The sequence below is a fragment of the Trachurus trachurus genome, assembly GCF_905171665.1.
Source record: "Trachurus trachurus genome assembly, chromosome: 7".
Taxonomy (NCBI): Eukaryota; Metazoa; Chordata; class Actinopteri; order Carangiformes; family Carangidae; genus Trachurus; species Trachurus trachurus.
In genome coordinates this window covers 31,449,733-31,470,087 of record NC_139901.1, presented here as the reverse complement: position 1 = coordinate 31,470,087, position 20,355 = coordinate 31,449,733, and the positions used below count along the sequence as shown (strand labels likewise).

Below are 20,355 nucleotides of genomic sequence, written 5' to 3'. Positions count from 1 at the left end.
CTCTGAACTTATTATATAAGTAGCTTTATATGCTGGTTTAAGGACTTAGATTCCAGGGGACATCTTGGTTTGAGTGAATTTTGAACATTGTATCCCTTTAATCATTCTCAATTATTGAATACAGTGCTCTCCATATGTTCAGGATTTTGGAGAAATTAAGGAGGGGTGAATGTAACAGATAGAAAAAGGAAACAGCATATTTTGGTATTTTTTATTTTATATTATTATTATTAATTTCACCAAAATCCATCACATGATGTGTTTTAGTTTATTTTCACTTTAAATATGGATTATCAGTAATATAATTCAAGTTTTTGTGGATTTATTTTTGTATTTCTTTTATTTTTACAAATCTGAGCTTTTATTTTGAAAGTTTGAGGACATGACGGTGCGTAGCTTCCTTTCTCCTCAGTCTGCGCTGTCCCTCACTGAGAGAGGTATGTTGTTTTGCTCTGGGATCAACAAATCATATTTCTTGAGTTTAAATGCAAAATTAACGGAAGAATATTGGTGTACAAATGTTTCGAGATGTGTTTATGGAGGCCTTTGTGTAGTGGCGTGTTTTAAGAGCCATTTTGAGCGAGAGAAGGAGAGTTTGTTTTGCTGCGACTTTTCCCTGTATATGTGTGTGTGAGTGAGCGAGTGTGTGCGTGCGTGTGTGTGGGTCGGTCCTCCATGTTGTAGCCTACATGCTCAATGTATTTTATTTTTTGTGTGTGTTAGGAGTTATGTGGAGAGGAGATGACCATTGCACTCACATTGTGTCTCATGTCACCGTCATGCAGGTATGTGTGTGTTTGGCCGCCATGTTAGAAATGTTTGTTTACTTTACTGTGTGGAGAAATGTAGTAGTGAGTAGTGAGTCTGCGCTGTCCCTCACTGAGAGAGGAGTTATGTGGAGAGGAGATGACCATTGCACTCACATTGTGTCTCATGTCACCGTCATGCAGGAATAAAGTTGATGTGAGAATCAGCCCCGTGTCCCCCGGTCATTGAATGAACGCAGAGTACTACACACGAACAGCGTGGTCGGGACCGAGCAGACCCGTTCCGGCTACATTTGCTGTTTGTGTATATGATATGATGAGGTGTTACAGTGATCTGTAACATCCATGAATGTGAGTATGTATTATGTTCTTTTTAAAAATCGCATTGGGGCCTAACCCCAGGAAGAATAGCTAATGTCATCATGACAACGGCAAACACCATGAGACGTTAACTTACCTTGAGGTTGTAAGTCAAATCGGGGGTGCCGGTCAAAGTGCATGTTGTCTGTGTTCTCTGAATGGTAGCGCGAGTCACATGACTCACACAGGTGAAGGGGGCTTTTGCTATTCAGGTCTTGACAGTCTGGGTGGTGGCAAACCTGCACAGAGAGAGACAGAGGGGGGGAAGAGGGGAGGAGGGGGGGGCAAGAGAGAGAGAGTCAGGTCAGTACACAAGGTCCTCGTGTTAAAAAACAAAACAAAAGTATTTTTAAAGACTGGGCCGAAGTGAAAAGGGCAAAACAGTCACACACATTTAGAATAAACAGCTCCCTGACTCACTATTGTTCCTGCCACAATTAACTGACCACAGCTCTGCCACGGGGCATTCCTGAGGTTTGGTGGCTCCCCCTCCCCACCATCTGCCCCCCACCCCACCCGCCCCTCGCCATCAGTGGGATGATGAAGAAAACTAATAGACTTAAGACTAGTAGTGAGTCAAGTTTTTTTTCACCTTGTGTGCCGATCTGATCTGGGAACAGCTTACCCTCGCCGGCCTTACATAATCCAAAATAGCCTCTCGAGGGGTGACAATGAAACTGATCACAGGTCAGCGACTGGGAGGCTTCCAGGCCGCACACTGCAAAAACTCAAAATCTTACTAAGAATATTTGTCTCATTTCTAGTCAAATAAATCTCATTATACTTAAAATGAGACTCGTCACATAAAAAGCAGCTTGTTTTTAGACACTTTTTACTTTTTTCAAGAATTTTTCACTTGAAATAAGTAGAAAAATCTGATAGTGGAGCAAGTTTTTCTTCCTTATTACACGCACAAAAAACTTGCTTTCACTGGCAAATTGTTCTACTTATTTCAAGTGAATATTTGTTTGAAACAAGTGAAAATGATCTAAAAACAAGTACATTTTTAGGTGATGAGTCTTATTTTAAGTGGAAAGAGATTAGTTTTGACCAGAAATTAGACATTTTGACAAGAAATAAGACAAATATTCTTGGAAAGATGTTGAGTTTTTGCAGTGCAGAGCTGCAAGCGGCCAGAGGAGCCGAGGCGACAGGCGGCAGAAGGAAGCAGGATTAAGGATCTCCGTCTCAGGCCCAGACAGATCCGACCCCCTCTTACCCCTCTTACCCCTCTTACCCCCCTGCTGCGGCTCCTGCCCCTCTCCCCTCCCCCTCATCGCTATCTTCCCCTCACCTCAGCATTGAACCGGGACCACTACATCTACCTCACTCCACCCTGGACGCCATCATGCACACACACCCAGCCCAGGAAGTATAAGGATGTATGGGGAGATACAATAGAGGTCCTACTAATGTATTTCCTGTAATTGTTCCCATGTACTAAGGAGGAGCAGTGTGTCTGTGCATGTGTGTGTGTAAATATGTGCTCATGTGATCAACCGGGGGGGTTGGAGAGCAAGCTGTGCTGTGCAGTCGAGCCTTCATGTAAACACAACAGCTATAGATACACATGAAACCAGAGCAGCTCCCTGACGCAGGCCTCCTCTAGGTCACTATACACTGCTGCAGAATACACAACACATATTTAAAAGACAACAATATTAAAAAGACAAATAAATCTGACTGACAAGAGCTGTGACACTGTTTACGCAGAGAAGGTGGTAAACTTTTCAAGTAAAGGCATGGCAACCGTTCGTTCGTCCACCTCAAGGTGCAACTGTCCATCTTTACAGCTTGAGCACTTGGTGTGGAAGTTAGTAGCCTATGCACAGACTATTCTCAGTGGATTTAACTCTTTCAGTGCAGTACAGTGCATGTGTCGACCTGTCCCTTTTCTTTAAGACAAAATATACCCCAAAAAAGATAAAGGAAAAGGAGGGAATGACATCATTACACAAAATACTTGGTTGATGGCTAAGTGCTGGGGTTGAGGGGACCATATACATTATTATAGCTGCAACTACACACAACACAACAGAGATTTAGTGCAAGTCAAGTGATTCAGATTTTATAGTTTAGTTTATTAGTTTAATAAGGGACAATGTGCAATTACATTAATCATTTAAAGGAAAAAAATGAAAAGATGGTTGCACCAGACCAGATTTAGCTCCCAGCTAATTTCCATCTGTAGTCCCTACCCTTATAACCCTTATAACAGCTATAGCCCCCTCCCCTCCTCCCTCTGGTACTCTACCGTCGAGTCTGTGGAAAGCGACTCCATGTCCCCGTCCAGCAGGCAGGAACCCACCACCACGACCCCAATAAACATCCAGCTCACTCGCTGCTCACTCGCTGCTCGCCACCTCGCTGCCTCGGCTCTGCTGACTCGCCTCTGTCCACAAGCCACAATGACGAGCCGCCTTGCACTGCCTTATTAATCCACTCCTCTCAATGTCTAGCCAGGTATAATCGCAAGACTTTAAGGAGGTCGCGGGGCCGGTGGAGGACAGAAGAGAGGAGGGAGGGAGGGAGGGAGGGAGGAGAGGGATAAAGTTAAGGGAGGGTGAGGGTGAGGAGTCCCAGTAAAGATATAAACCCAAGGCAGGAAGGAAGGAAAAAAAAAAAGGTCCATCCAGAAGCTTTTCAGAAGTACAAAGCCCCCCTAATCTTGCAGCCTAATTGGTGCCTGTGCTCTGTCAAAGCCATCTGACAGTCCTGCAGAGATTAAACAGCCCGCTCTCAGCTCCGCCAGCCAGGGTCTTCTCCTCTTTTTCCTCTCTCTCCCTTTCTTCTCTGTCCTCTGCCACCACCAGCACCGACTCCTCCCTTCCTCTCACAGTCACTATAGGGTCACTAACTATACCCAAGGCTGCAGACAGAGCCCCGACCGGAGAGAGGTTTTAAAATAGAAAGAGAACGACGAGAGCGAGACTGAGAGGAGAGCAGTCGGCTAAACAAAATAAAGAGGATGGGCCGTGTTTACACTAGTGAGCATGACGCTCTCCCTACAATAAACACAGCAGGGTTAAAGGATAATTCCAGTTTATTACAAACTTGGGCCTTATTTTCATAATATTGACTATCTGTATTGCACCTCATAAAGTCATTGATAGGATCTGGGAACACAACTGCAATAAAATGGCAAAAACATACAGAAAGAAATATGATGCAGTTATACCAGTCTTGTGTTATTAATACTGAGGACAATATAATAATGGCTCCAAGTGTGACAATAAAAAACAGGCTCTTAGGCTATAAACCAGAAATATATTTTAAAGTTGGTAGGAATCGATACAGAGAGATAATTCTGTAGTTTTGCTGAGCTCAACAGGACATTTTAGCATCTTTCAGTTCATTATTGCGGTTTTCAAGCCGTTAGCCTACTAAGAAACACACAAACACACAAGCTACAAACAGCAGACAAAGTCAAGTAAAGCTAGTAAAGTCAATACCAGATTCCTAAAATGAACACAAACGCAACTTTAAATGAATGCTAATGCTGGTAACACTGAGCTAACAAGTTCATCATGGTGCCAACTTGAAGCTACAAGTTTAATTCCTCCCAGTCAGTAGGTATCCCACTCACACTCGCCCGCACTCGCTCCAACCTTCAGTTGTACTGGTTGCCAGGTAACACGCAATAGGGAGCGGCTATTAGCTAAAGCTAAGCTAACGCTAACCGTATTTAACGAGCAGCAGCAGCTCCGGTGTTGACGGCGGACTGGAAACACAACTGAGTAATTTCACACTAACTCACCTGCAGACGAACCCGACAAACCTGCAGCATCACGCCTGCGCCGGAAACGTTACAGTACCAGCTGACTGTAAGTTAGCATTAGCATTAGCTATCATCACGATCTGGCCCCCCCTGAGCGTCGATCATTTCAGGTCGACGTTGCCAACGTAACCAGATGTAATTTCGGACCCATAAAAATGTATAAAACACTTATTTATATAATTTATTTTTTCAGTAAAATACTACTTTTATTCTGCACCCCTCTGACCTTCTGTGGATGTATTATTTTTGAAAAATTAATCGTTTTGATGAAAAAGTTGTATGACCTTCAAATATAGGCTATTGACAGTTGTGGTTTGTGGCCTCCAACTGCTGCAAAATGTCTAATTATCATGTAGGCTATAATTATTAGCACGTAGCCATGATGCTAACAACACTGTGAAGCTGTAGCAGTAGCTACTTTGAGCTAAATGCTAATGTAACCTATATAATCACGCAAGATGATGGTGAGCTGGAATAACACTTAGGCCTAATATTTTCATTTCCATAGTTAACCTTGATAGTATGCTAATATTTTCTAGTTACACTAAACCAGGAGCAGCTGAAGCTATAAGATCTGCAGGTAGAGTAAATTCTCCAATAGAAACCCGGGCTTTTATTCACAGGCATCTAGCCTATATGGATAGACCAAGGGCTTCGTTGTTTTGACCACGTTCGTGCCGAAAATGAAAGATCATGAGTACGGCTGCATCGGGTCTGGGTTTGAATAGACGTGGGTCGGACCTGGTCACGTTTTAATTTTCAAGACCGTTGAGAACTCTAGAACAAATGAAGCAGTTTAGAAAGCGCTCAAACAGGCGATTGTGGGCTTTGAGAGGTTTTGTACATTCACAGGAACTTGCAGAAAATAGAAATAGACCCGGCTTCTAACTGAGACTCGGCTTTTATTTGCTGAAACCTGGAGCCAGACCCGTTAGACCCAGTACAGGAGACCAGAGTCTGTTTGAGACTTTGAGGCTTTTATTTGAGAATTTACGGTATTTGGTCACAATCCAAACAACAGGACTTGAAGCTGAGAGATCACCACAGTTATAATCCATCCTGATTGTTAACATGAACATCCAAGTTTCATAGGAATCCATCAAGTAGTTGGGATTTTTCAATCTGGGACAAAGTAGTGGAAGGAAGTTTAGATTCATACACTGCAAAAACTCAAAATCTTTCCAAGAATATTTGTCTTATTTCTTGTCAAAATGTCTCAATTTTAGTCAAAACTAATCTCTGCAGTTAAAACAAGACGCATCACCTTAAAATGAACTTGTTTTTAGACAGTTTTCACTTGTTTCAAACAAATTTTCAATTGAAATAAGTAGAAAAATCTACAAGTGAAAGCAAGGTTTTTGTGCTTGTAATAAAAAAGAAAAACTTGCTCTACTATCAGATTTTTCTACTTATTTCAAGTGAAAATCTGCTTGTAAAAAGTGTCTAAAAACAAGCTGCTTTTTGATGTGATGAGTCTTATTTTAAGTATAATGAGATTTGTTTTGACTAGAAATGACATTTTAACTAGAAATACGACAAATATTCTTGGTAAGATTTTGGGTTTTTGCAGTGTGAACTCATATCGATTCCAGCTGGAAAAAAAAGACAGGAAATTCTTACTCAAGTGTTGGTGTTTTTTTTGTTTTATGACGTTAATTAAGTGAGATCCTGCTCAGTCTTGTTCTCACAGTGTGATGGTTATTGTAAAAGGAGGAGGATGACGATGGGAACAGCAGCGTGAAAACACTCTGTTTCAGATATTTCTCAATCACTGCAGCGGATGACGTTTGGCAGGTTGCAGACACACACAGAAGAGGAGTGTTTCAGCCCCCGACTGACTGACTCACTGACCTCAGCCCGCAGCCACCGAGGACCGAGGCTTCACGGCAGTCGCAGAAATCTGTTACAACATCACCTACTTTATAACGCTCGACTCTGAAGTCAGCGTCGGTTGCACAGTTTTCACACGGCGCGGTTGAATGTCCCATCGCACACAGGTGCTATCTTCTCCAGCGAGGTGCAGACGGAGACGAGTAGTCGGCCCCCCGAGCGAAAACCACGATGCCATATTTAGACAATGGGGTAGAGATTGAAGGTTTATAAGGCCTCTCCGCTTATTGTGAAGATGAGGCGTTCACATTCCTGCTGCAGCAGAGCACATCTGACGCTTTAGCCAAGACAAACGAGAGCATCATCATCATTGCAGGAGGAAGAAAAGACCAAACAGCACCAAACCGGGTAAAATAAAATAAATAAATATAAAAAAAAACCTAAAAGGAAAAATCCTAGAAAAGCCTGACAGGTAACCCTGAAGATATACACCAGGCAGATTTTTGCAATAGTGAACATTCCTATCAATGAGAGGAGTGATTGACGACCTGATTTTGATTATCTGGACTTTTTCTAAGGATCTGAACCTGGAAGTGTGAGTGTACACTGCAAAAAGTCAAATATCTTACCAAGAATATTAGTCTTATTTCTAGTCAAAACAAATCTCATTATACTTAAAATAAGACTCATCACATTAAAACACAGGTTGTTTTTAGACACTTTTTACTTCTTTCAAGCAGATTTTCACTTGAAATAAGTAGAAAAATCTGAGAGTGGAGCAAGTTTTTCTTCCTTATAACAAGCACAAAAAACTTGCTTTCACTGGCAGATTTTTCTACTTATTTCAAGTGAAAATTTGTTTGAAACAAGTGAAAATGATCTAAAAACAAGTTAATTTTTAGGTGATGAGTCTTATTTAGTGGAAAGAGATTAGTTTTGACTAGAAATGAGATATTTTGACAAGAAATAAGACAAATATTCTTGGAAAGATTTTGAGTTTTTGCAGTGTAAGAGAAGCAGAGGAGGAGGACAGCTGACGGGCAAAACATGCGTCGTGTCACATACTGGGAGTTCATGAACGTGTTGCGAGACAACATGTGTCATGTGAGTGTGTGTCGCGTGTGCCCGCCCACACACACACACACACACGTATATATCCCCTCCACCCTGCATGCCTGCTCTCAGATCTGCCCGGATTAGTGGGGAGGTTCAGGGGAGCATGAGTGACTGACTGTAGATGAAACAATTTATGCACACACACAAATGCATATACACACACAAACACATACACATACACACACACACAATGCCCCACCTTCATACACACACACACACACACACCCTCCCCGACAGCTGAGAACACACACCGTCCGGCCCCCACAGCGGCCCTCGTCCCGGCTTAGCACGTCCAACGCCACGTGGCAGCACCTGCTTATGCACCCTTGTTTCCACACATCCTGCAAACACGCCAATTCACCACACGCACACACACACGCACATTGCACACACACACACACACACACACACACAGACTTACAAACACAGGCATGCCCGATCCGAGGCTGTGTCATCAACCACCACAGCACTAGTCACTCAGCTGTAATAAAGCCGTTGGTGTTTGAAAGAAGATGACTGGAGCCTTCTGAGGTGAATCAGGATTATTACCTTCACACTTAATCCTCCCAACGCTGGCACGCAACATATGAAGGCTATACAACCCCACACACACACACACACACACACACACACACACACACACACACACACACACACACACACACACACACACACACACACACACACACACACACACACACACACACACACACACACACACACACACACACACACACACACACTTTACAGCACCAACACTCAGAGTTTGGTCTTATTTATCTCCCGTGCAGCACAACAGAGCCGGCTTCACCCAGCAGCAGCTGATGCTAAAGGCATTAAGCTGTGTGTGGAGTCGTATTAAAGTCGAGGCTCAAATGTTTTAAACATGATTTATAATTAACGATGGAACTTGTGGGTTCAGGGCAACAACCTGGCAGCTCAATCTGGCTGCAATTTCCTCACCACCATCACAATTTTGGCTCCCATGGGACTGTTTTAAATAGGAAGTTTTGGACGGCTCGCCGCGTCCTCACGACGAGCTGGAAAAACAGCGGGCGATCTGGTCTTTGTGTATGGAATTATATGACGCATTGAGGGAAGAAAAGGCCGCAGATAAATTCAAATCCAGATTACAGATCTGACTCCATGTGATAGCCTATACAGCCCATCCATCACAGAGCAGAGCAGAGCAGAGCAGAGGGAGAGAATCTGCTCGGTAATGCTCTTACTGGTTTTGCAGAAGCCAGAACTAAACTGGATCAAACTTCCTGACGTTTTCCCTCTCCGACCTCCTCGCTCGGCTCTTCTTCCTCCTCCGGAACAGCTTGTCCTGCCAGAGCGCACCTACCTAGCACTTATGTAATAGCATGTATCAGCGAGTTGCACGTGTGTGTTTTCGTCAGGTCAGAGCAGGAGGAGGGTATGTGAGCCGCCGCGGGATACAGCTCCTCTCACGACTTATCTTCAGAGAGGTAATGGGCTCTCGCCGCTCGGTCGCATAAAGGCTGATGAGGCTGGAGCAGCATGAGAGCCTTTTATCAAACCTCTCCTTTCTTATCTAATCTAATTAGGTTCAGTTTTCTAGTATGCAACCAAAGTTATAAATAACTCGGTGGCTCTGTAATTGCACTTTACGGGCTGAGAAGCCAGAAACACCACACACACTCACACACACAACAGTGAAAATGAGGAGCACAAAGTATGAAATCCTTACAGTCACATCCTGCTGGTTATTATTTTAACTCTTACACTGCAAAAAGTCAAATATCTTACCAAGAATATTTGTCTTATTTCTAGTCAAAATGTCATTTCTAGTCAAAACAAACCTCATTATACATAAAATAAGACTCATCACATAAAAAGCAGCTTGATTTTAGACACTTTTTACTTCTTTCAAGCACATTTTTACTTGAAATAAGTAGAAAAATCTGATACTGGAGCAAGTTTTCTACTTATTGCAAGTGAATAGTTGTTTGAAATAAGTGAAAATTATCTAAAAACAAGTTCGTTTTTAGGTGATGAGTCTTATTTTAAGTGAAAAGAGATGAGTTTTGACTAGAAATTAGACATTTTGACAAGAAATACGCCAAATGTTCTTGGGAAGATTTTGAGTTTTTGCAGTGTACTGTAGAAGCAGATAAAACACGGCACGGTCTGGTGGATCAGCACCGTCGGCCGTGACTCACTGAGGTAACAGAGTGACGTCCCGACACTCAGGACTGTCTCATCCACTGCCTGGTAAACTATCCCAAATGGTTTCCATAGAAAACAGCTCAGGAAAGTGGGTGTGCCCACTTTTTGGCAGAGTAGGGTCAGTTAACCAGACACATATTTGCCAAACCAACTCGTCTGGTCTTCATCTTTAAAGTCTTTTCTCTTGTAAAAAAAAAAAAAAAAAAACCTAAAATACTGTTTGGAAAACACCACCAAAGATAAAGTATAAATCTTTCCTTTGTGTCACGACAAGGAAACACACACACACACACACACACACACACAGACAAGAGGGAGATTTATCCTTTACTGGCAGTGTTTTCATGTGACATCTTTTTTACTTTTACAAGAGAAGCTGACGGTCAGGAGGACGAGGACTGAGTGGCTGCTGGCTGCCACGCCTCCGTTTAAAGAGCTCAGACTGTTCACATCCACTGGGCTTTTCTATGGGAATCTCCTCGGACCGGGCCGAGTGCAGACAGACAGAAAAACAACAGCAGTAAAAAGTCTAATTCAAGTCATAATGGATTTAACTTGATTAAGCTGATTTTATCTGCCACTTGGTAACATGTGTCTTTTTAATTGTTGGGAGCAACAACGGAGCGACGGCTAAAAATAAGAAGCTTTTATGTTTTCTACATTGTTCTACATTGGTCACAACAAAGAGGGAGTGGAGGTTAAAAGGTTTGGATAAGAGATCAGGGTCTGACTTTAAAGGGATAGTTCAACATTTGCGCAAATCGGCCCATTGCCATAATCTCCATAGTCATAGCAGTAGGTTCGTTACCTTTATTTGTCGGTGCAAGCTATTTTTAGAACGGCGGAGCAGAGCCGTGAGCTGCTCAGAGCTACGCTACGGAGGCTCATGGGATTTCTTGGTTTCCCTCATCAAACTCATCAAATACACAATCCAACAACTCCACAACGCTCTGGTGGACAAGTTGTGACCTGCACATTCACCACGCTAATAGATAATAACACAACGTTACCAGACAGAGTTGTTTTAGAGGGAAATTCATGCAAAACCGCTGATGCGCGTTGCCTTCAGGGACAGTTCATCAACAGTCTCTGTATTTCCCTCTAAAACAACTCTGTCTGGTAACGTTGTGTTATTATCTCATAGCGTGGTGAATGTGCAGGTCACAACGTGTCCACCAGAGCGTTGTGGAGTTGTTGGATTGTGTATTTGATGAGTTTGATGAGGGAACCAAGAAATCCCATGAGCCTCCGTAGCGTAGCTCTGAGCAGCTCACGGCTCTGCTCCGCCGTTCTAAAAACAGCTTGCACCGACAATTAAAGGTAACGAACCTACTGCTATGACTATAGGAATTACGGCAATGGGCCAATTAGCCAAAATGTTGAACTATCCCTTTAAAGAATATGGCTTGAAAATGAAGCTCAAACCCCTAAAGATAAATAAAATTGATGCCAATGAAGAACAAGACCAGATGTAAACAACGGAGAGTGAGAATTAACAGGTGGTCAGGAGGAAACACACTCCAGCTGGAGATTTTATTAAAGCCTCTATTGTGCTATGTTTACTGCTAGAGTGTGTGTGTACATATCAGGCTGTAAGCATGGGTGTGTGTGTGTTTGTGAGTGTGTGAAGTGGGTTGGGAGGTTAATGTACAGCATGTAATGGAAAAACAACCTGCTAAAAAGTCTTATCTGTCACTGACACACTGGGAGGAAAACTGGAGTTTTCCCACACATTTATTACTCTACTATAACACACACACACATAAACACACACACACGCACTCTGTTTGTCATGGCGGTGCCCACGCCCATAGAGCAAACTCAATACCCTGACATTGTTCCAAGAGGCCATCATCAACCTCCACACACACACACACACACACACACACACACACACACACACACACACTATAGAAAACATGAAATCAAAGCCGACCTGAATCAACACTAAACACAACAGCTCCACTAATGCTTCATACTGGAAACAATGCTGCCTTACAAAGGCAAAGTGCAGTATCTGCATTTTTTCAATTTTTTTCTTTTTTTTGACCAATCAAAAGTGTGGCATATTCTCTTATCTTCAATCTGGTAGAATTTGATATTGGTGCTGCTAAAATTTCCAGAGTTATTGGGCTTTTTATTTTGCTGTCCATCCAAAAAAGCACTGTGAAACCAAGGCAAAGTGCCATATCTGTAGCTAAGACCAAGGCAAAAGAGCAGTATCTGCCATAACACTGTCAAAATTGGTCACAAAATATGCCATAAAACGGTCAGAAAGACAAACTACAAAATACACCAGTCCACCTTTTTCTAATCAATTCTAGACTTGGTAGTTATTCATAATTTGATGCTTAAACCTGACAATGAAAAACACAAAAAGCTGTTTTTCTCAGTTTGGCATTTACACAGATACTGCACTTTGCCTTTGTAGGGCAGAAATGGATATAATGGACCGAGCACAAAAGCTGTTTAGTTGTTCGGGCTCCAACTATCTGTCCGACGCTGGAGCTTCAGCTTCAGTCCGTCTGTGTTGAGACTGCAGGTGACGTCCAGGTAATACGCTGCTGCTGTGTGTTTAATCACCCAGGCCCAGCTTTTAATCTCCTAACTCACCATGTCTGCACTCCCACAGAGCAGCGCTGCGTTCAGCTCCTGTCCCGACATGTAAGCCATCACTGTTGGGTTTTTTTGTTTTTTTTTTGGCAGCTGGAACTGGACTTCTCCTCAGCAGTAAAGTTATTATGTTAGCATTATTAACTCCGCTCCTCGCTCATCATCAGTCAGGACGAAAGAGGCTGAAGAAGGAGCCGACTCACGGTACAGTAGCTTCAAGTCCAAAAAAACAAAACAAAACAAAACTACCATAGTCTCCTCGTTTTCCATGCAAACAAAATGGGGAAAAAAAGTAGTTGCATCCCAATAAACACACCCACGCACGCAAATGATTGGTTTGCGCCAGACGAGGCAGAATCGTGCAGAGTCTTGTTCAAATAGTGTGACTGCAGTGAAGTCAGTCAGTCAGTCAGTGAAAGACTCAGACGAGACTTTACTGTAAAGGCCCATGAACGACCAACTGCACTGATCAGCACCAAAAGTCAGACACATGAACGCATCATCAAGTGATTCACGGTCTGCAAGTGAAGGAAAAAAGACGACAAGACGACCGCCGTCTCATTTTTACAGTGAATTACACATTAATGCCCTGAACCTTTACCTGTGCAGGTCAGTACACAGAGACCACACACTCAGACACACACACAGGTGCACGCACTACTTAACACCTCTGAGGCAAATATTTCCCTTTTGACTGTACACTGCAAAAACTCAAAATCCTTCCAAGAATATTTGTTTTATTTCTTGTCAAAATGTCTCATTTCTAGTCAAAACTAATCTCTTTCCACTTAAAATAAGACTCATCGCCTAAAAATTTACTTGTTTTTAGAAAATTTTCACTTGTTTCAAACAAATTTTCAATTGAAATAAGTAGAAAAATCTGCCAGTGAAAGCAAGTTTTTTTGTGCTTGTAATAAGAAAGAAAAACTTGCTCCACTATCAGATTTTTCTACTTATTTCAAGTGGAAAATTTGCTTGAAAAAAGTAAAAAAGTGTCTAAAAACAAGCTACTTTTTAAATGTGATGAGTCTTATTTTAAGTAGAATTAGATTTATTTTGACTAGAAATGACATTTTGAGTAGAAATAAGACAAATATTCTTGGTAAGATTTTGAGTTTTTGCAGTGTAAACTAATTTTTACTGTAATCGCTGTGACATTTGAAGTTGCTTATCAGATCTGAAGCTGATGGTTTTCTCCTCAATGTCGATATTCAAGCTGAGCGACTTTTAACAAACACTGACAAGATTAGAAATCACTTAAAATTCCTCAATATCCAAGATTTGGCAGTATTTTTGCGGATGTCTACCAGTGTCCCAGAGGATAATAAATAAAAACAGGATGCAATAAAACTAACGATTATTCTCAGAGATTATGCTTTATGCCAAAAGCATGAAAAAAACACGTATATCTTATTAATTAAACAGACTAATAAAGACAAAAACATTGTGAACCAACCCAAAAAATTGTCAAAACTTGACATCTAGGTCTCGCAGCATTGAGTTGAAGTTGAATTGGCAGTAGCCTAACTTCATCTCCAGACGTTCTCCTGCATGCAGCAGCTCTCCTGTCAGGACGATGAATTTTAACCTGCAACTGGAAAACTACAACATCAGCTACTGCTCTGAGCATGATGGGCTGTCAGAGGAAATAAAGGAAAAAAGCTGCAGCGCCGTGCATGTTTTTCATCAAGACCGAGACGGGGTCAAACTCTGCTAAATGCAACTTTTTCCTTAAAGAGCCGATCTTTATTGTCCTCTGGGGAGCAAAGCAGTGCACATGACCCCCAAAGAGCCCCCCCAATGTTTGTTGGAGAGCTCCTTACTTTCCTAAACATTACACAGAGTTGCAATTAGCTCGGGCCCAGCAGGTGGGATTGAGAACAGCGGCCGGCGTACGGCTGCAGGAGATCAAAGCGGCGGCAGCGGACTGGGCAGGCCTGCATGGTCCAGGTCTGATTTATTTTTCAATAAATAAGCGGTGCATCTGTTGAGGAGTGGCATGGGAGGGAGCCGCTGCCGCCCGCTCGCTTTCTTCTGCCGCCATCTGTCCTCTGGCCGGGCGAGGAGAGCCAGCTAGGGCCTGGCTTTTTTTTTTTTTTTTTTTTTTACTGCGGCCCTTATGCAACAACACTGCCTGGCTGTCTGCAGGTCTGTTCCCTATTAACCGACTCTCCCTCCTCGCTCTGGTACTGTAGCTACAGTCCTGACGCCTCACACACATATGGATTTACTCAAACAGAGGCACTTGCTCCGTTTCATCCTCCAAGGAGGGAAGCGTGTGTGTGCGTGTGTGTGTGTGTGTTAGCCAAACACATGTTTAGTATGTTCATAAAAGGACGCGCGGCGGCAAATTCTGGTTGAAATGGTGATCATTGACTAACAGAGGACGGACGGCCGATGTCATTCAAAGCATCTGCAAGTGAAAGTGAATCAATTAAAGCAGCAGAGAGGAACCATGTGAGGCTTAATTCAACCAGAGGTCACCTGTAGCCTATAGCTGATGCTTTTAAAGGGTCATTTCATCCTATTACAACTTCATCCAAGCTGCCACCTCCTCCTATAATTAGGCCTTTAAAATTCACACACAGATGTCAACAAAAACAGGCTTTTTCAGTTCAAGTCAGGTTTGTTGGCTGCAAAACAAACAGACTTCATTAGCAGCAGCTAGCAAGCTAAGTGGCGCTAAATGAAGGAGCTCATGCAGCCGTTTCCACCAGACTAATTAAAAAAAAAAAAAAACCTTTAAAAGGGACAACGAGGAGTTTCTCCAGCGGCAGAACGAAAAATTCCAAGACAATAAAAAAGTCTCATATTAATGTGGATGAATCTACGTTACCACTTGTTAATGGTCCATTTTAGATAAATATATCGTTTTGTCTCTATCGTTATTTTGTTATTATTAGTGGTGGTGGACCAGCGTTTCCTTATCTCCGGTTTCGCGGACGCTGCCTGGCGAGTCATGAGAATAACGCCGCCGAATCACCGTTTATGGTGGGAACTACGACGGTATGTGATCGTCTTCCAACCTCTGACTTTAATTCTTGATGAATGAAAACATGAGTCCGTCTTGCGCCGGTCAAAGAATTTCACGGTGCGCGGAGGCTCTTCGTTGTCCCTTAAAAAGGAAACTTGAATTGGGTGAAATGTTAATTAGTCACACAGACAGACTTATCAGCAGCAGCTAGCAAACTAATTAACGCTAACTCAGGGAGCTAGCTAAAGACTCGATCCGCAGCTGTCTGTTAACGTTTCCACCAGATTCATTTTTTAAAAAACAAACCTTTAAAAATGGTCTTAATATAAACACCTGATATGGGCTAATCCTAAATAAATGGAGTGAAATGTTATATTATAAATTAGTCGCACAACCTTTTCTCAAACAAATACTATTCCATATATTCTTTATATCCATACATGCCAACTATAGACAAACTATGATCTCTGATGATATACGGTAGCCTAACCCTCACCACCGTATATGTTTTTTATTTTTATTTCCAGGGTTCTACCCTGAAAATGTGTCACAATTGTGAAACATTTGAATTTCGACGTTGTGTGTCTGTGCATCTACACTGAGAAACAAACTCCAACCATGCTTCATGATAAATGCAGTTTGCTTGGTCATTTCTCACATAGGCTAATGTTTGCAAACGGAGAAAGCAGTAAGCATATAGTAAGTTATCAATAACCTCATTCTAACACATCGAGTTGTGACATATTGACATCTTCTACCCTTACCCTATGTTATTGGCTTTATTAGCCTACATATAAAATGGCCAAAATGATTCCGTTATTGGCCGTTATTAGGTTTTGAGTTACTAAATCAATCAAGTAAAGTGTAGTGTTGTGAGTAGGCTGCAACAGAAATTCATCATGCAGAGAAATCGAGAGGTCGACGGGCCGGTTCTGTCTGGCTGCTATAAGCCATGAATGGAGGATTGCTGCTTAAGTTTAGCAAACAGTCATTAGCATTAGCAAACAAACAGTCTGGTCACTCACTGGCTGTGCTGCTGAAAATGATGTGTAACTAAGGAGGATGTTTTACAGTTCACACTTTGGGTAATAAATGCTTTTTTCATTTGTTTTTGTTTTCACTGCCAAAAATTCAACCGTTGGACTGCTCATGTAGCGTGTCGTCATCGAGTTAGCAATGCGCCACAGCTTCCTCAAAACCGGATGAGTAAAACGTTATGACCAACAGCAGCTGTGGCCAAAATCCTTAAAATAAAAAAGCTGATGTGATGTTGTGGAATCTTATTATGAGCCGTTATTTCCCAATCATCTAACATCCAGTCTATCAAAAAGAGTCCAGATTCGTGACTCATCGTCTTGTTTAACAGTTATTGGATATCAGATAAAGTTACAGACTGTATATGTAGTGATGATGTTGCAATGTCATCAGTGACTAATGACTCTGTTTTTCCCCAGATTTCACACGTATAGAAATTTAGGAGAATCTGACCCATTTTTCATTACTAGAAACTGACATCACTTTTGACATTCACACTCCCACACAGCTAGGGATTATGAGAAAATGGGCCACTGACCATAAAATGCAAATTATATAGCCTATATTATACATGTTTCTATTTGCTTACTGTTTGGTTCTGTAAACGGTTAATTCTTGTCTCTGTGCAGGCACTTTAGGTATCTCTCCTGTTGTTTTGAGTCTCCTTTTGGTATTTTTTGCATGTCTCTGGAGTAATTTTGTTTTCCCTTTCCAGGCTAATTGTGTTTATTTTGTGTCTAAATTTAGCCCTGTGTCTTTCAAACAAGAAAATATTAACACTTCTGCCTCAACCCAACCTATTCACAGTGATCCACACCACTACACAGCAACATTTGCATTTCCTCCTTCTGGTAATAAATAGGCCTATATCCAATTTTACCGGTTGTATTGATAACAGACATTCATTAACTCTCCAGCGTCCGGATGTATTCATTATACTATAACCTTTGTCACAGCTCTTATCTTTTCCACACACACTGATCTGAAAAGTGTCTGAAGCTTCCGTCTCTGCATATATAAGCGCTAGGACACATAAAAGCAAAGAAACTCAAGAACAAACAAGCTCACAGGAAATACTGTAACTCCTCTTTTTTGTGTGTGTGAACCACCAAAACTATGCATTCCAAAAGTCAAAGGTATGTTTCAACATGTACTGAAGTTTGCCCAAGAAAAACATTACCTCCTCATTTTTCACAACTCATTTTCCCATTAGACAACTGATACTTTTAGCTTTTTTTTTCCTTCCTTCTTTCTTCTTTTTTCCGTGGCCGAACCAAAGCATAAATAGCTACAACAGGTAACAGGAAGTTCTTTTTCATACATTTATATACAAGTTGCATTTGGAGGAAATTCAATCAAACGCTCTTTAATTATTCTGACTCCCCCTCCCTAAGCTTGTCCCCATGCTTGCAGCAGCAGCAGAGTCAAATATTTACATGACACACGCCACGGTCACGGTGTCGTCACACATGAGACAAACAGCGACTCACTGGAGCTCTTAAAGACAGAAACATCATTAAATCCTCTTAACACCATCCAGACTCACTTCTCTCTCTGTCATACACACACACACACACACACACACACACACACACACACACACACACACACACACACACACACACACACACACACTTATACATACACACACACAGTTCAGCTCAATGGAGAAAAAGGCAGCACCACTCACTCACCGGCAGCTGGTCTCGCTCCGCTCTCTAACACAGTCAAGTGTACCGACTGCTGTCTCAGGCTATAATGTTGCCTGGACTCTATGACGCAACCAGCCTTTTCCTAACCGTAGCTCCGGGGCAGGAGAAGGAGAAGGAGAAGGAGAGATAGACAGGAGGAGGGCGGTGAACAAGACCAAAAAAGGAGGAAGTGAGAGGGAGAAAAAAAAGAAAGAAAGAAAAGAAAAGAAAAGAGAAAGAGAGAGAGAGAGAGTAGGTATTCAGAGTCAAATCTGAACTTCCAGTGAATGCTGATGCGGGCAGCAGAGCAGGTCCAAATATGACATGGAAATTGATTATTTGGAGACTACTTCCAATTTGGTTAACGAGTAATATGGAAAGGAGAAAGAGAGAGAGAGAGGTGGTGGGTGCCAGTGGAGGGGGGTGGGGGGTGGGGGGGTACAGCACTGCTGGTCGGATCATAATATAAGAAGCAGATGTGAAATATGCAGACATAGGAGGAAAAAACTCTTCTTTTTTTTTACTTTTTAAGTGCTGTGGATGTGTGCTACCTTCACTGCCCCAAGGAGAGTGTCAGAAAAAACACAAGAGGAGCTGCAACCATCCATTGATTGGAGATCAACAAACATTGACATTGTTTTTTTGTTTTTTTTACACTTATATCAATTCAATATTTGAATATTTGAAGTCACGTTTAGATCTTTAAAACTGAAACAGGCACTTTTCACTCTTATATATAAACCACATAATTAACAGAATAATGAAAATATTATATAGATGGGACCACAACAACGATTGCCGGCACAAACTCACAGCCATTATGTCATCTAACTTTACATTATCATGTACTGTACCTACCATAGAAAACGCCAGCTTCCCTGGGAAAAGGTTCGAGTTTCAGTGGAAGAAGAGCCAGCCAATCAATCAATCAATCAATCAATCAATAGCTCCAAGGTCCAATAGACAGCAGGTTGTCAAAAAAAAGTTTTAAGTCCTGGAAGTCGCTCCGTCGTCGTCAGTGTCAGCAGTATGAGTGAGTGTGAGAGTCGTTTCTAAAATAATCCTGAGGAGCTTCAAGGTGAAAACAGCGGACGGAGTTAATCTGACGGCCGGTGGGATCGAATGAATGTGACAAGAGGCTGAAGCTGAAGCTGTGTTTACTACAGCAGTCGACCGGGAATACACACACACATATAACACACACACACACACAGAAAGAAAAGAAACTCATCAACCCCGCCCCCTCCCTCCCTCCCTCCCTCCCTCTTCAATCACACCCCCACAAGCTCACACACATCCTGGCTGACTCATGGAGACTCCCACTGAAACTGGATTTCTCTTATTCCCTTTTTTTGTTTTTAGAAGTTTTTCCGTCTGACCAACTCCTCTTTGATGTTTTCTTTATTTATTTTAGAGTCGAGTTGGGGAATCTGTGTCGTCACATTTCTTTTTTTTTTCTTTTTTTCTCAACTGTGTCTGTGCTGAACTTGTCCAGTTTGACTTAGCGCTTCGTTTGACCTCTGACCCCGGGGGCCTGGAGGTCACAGTAGTTCAGCTGGATCTGTTTTCAAATGTTCTGAGCAGGAAAAGAGTGGGAAAGTGAAAATCTGTTTTTATTAAGGAAGGTTCATTCTGCTGTGATTGAACATTTATCAATAAAACTTCTGATAATCCTCCATCGTATCGTCATAAACCTGAGAAAACAAAAGGTAGCTATGCTGTTGTTTTATGGCTCTTGAGGAGCTTTCAGTTCTTTTCCACCGAAAAAATTTCCAAGGAACTTCCATGTTTTCTAAGAATTCAAGGTGCTGGAACTTTTCCCGAGAATAAAAACTTCCTCCAACACACTCGCAGATTTGCATTTCTGCTCTGCAGCGAGGGCCAAAGATCCTCCAGTGATTAACAGGCAGAAGAATCAATCCACCGATCAAACTCTTTCAAAAAAGGGACTTCAAGCTTCATGTCATCCACAAGGAAACTGTTTTTGTAAGAAACCTC

General features: G+C 42.1%; 1 protein-coding gene across 5 annotated transcripts in view; it reads right to left on the bottom strand.

Annotated features, from left to right (window-relative positions):
* The window catches only part of plekhg5b (pleckstrin homology domain containing, family G (with RhoGef domain) member 5b), a gene marked incomplete at its 3' end in the record, with an annotated part of 67,233 nt that extends 47,859 nt beyond the window's left edge, over positions 1-19,374 (bottom strand). For 2 of the 5 annotated variants that reach the window (XM_083975272.1, XM_083975273.1), the window contains exons 1-2: positions 3,382-3,483; positions 1,225-1,366 (exon numbers count right to left, since the gene is read on the bottom strand). In XM_083975272.1, the coding sequence (XP_083831398.1) occupies positions 1,225-1,366; positions 3,382-3,456 (217 nt within the window). In that variant the 5' untranslated portion in view covers positions 3,457-3,483. Of the gene's footprint in view, positions 1-1,224; positions 1,367-3,381; positions 3,484-12,657; positions 12,854-18,360; positions 18,491-19,215 lie in introns of those variants that run through there. The other 3 variants (XM_083975275.1, XM_083975276.1, XM_083975274.1) reach the window with 3 other exon arrangements.
* Between the last annotated feature and the right edge of the window lie 981 nt (positions 19,375-20,355).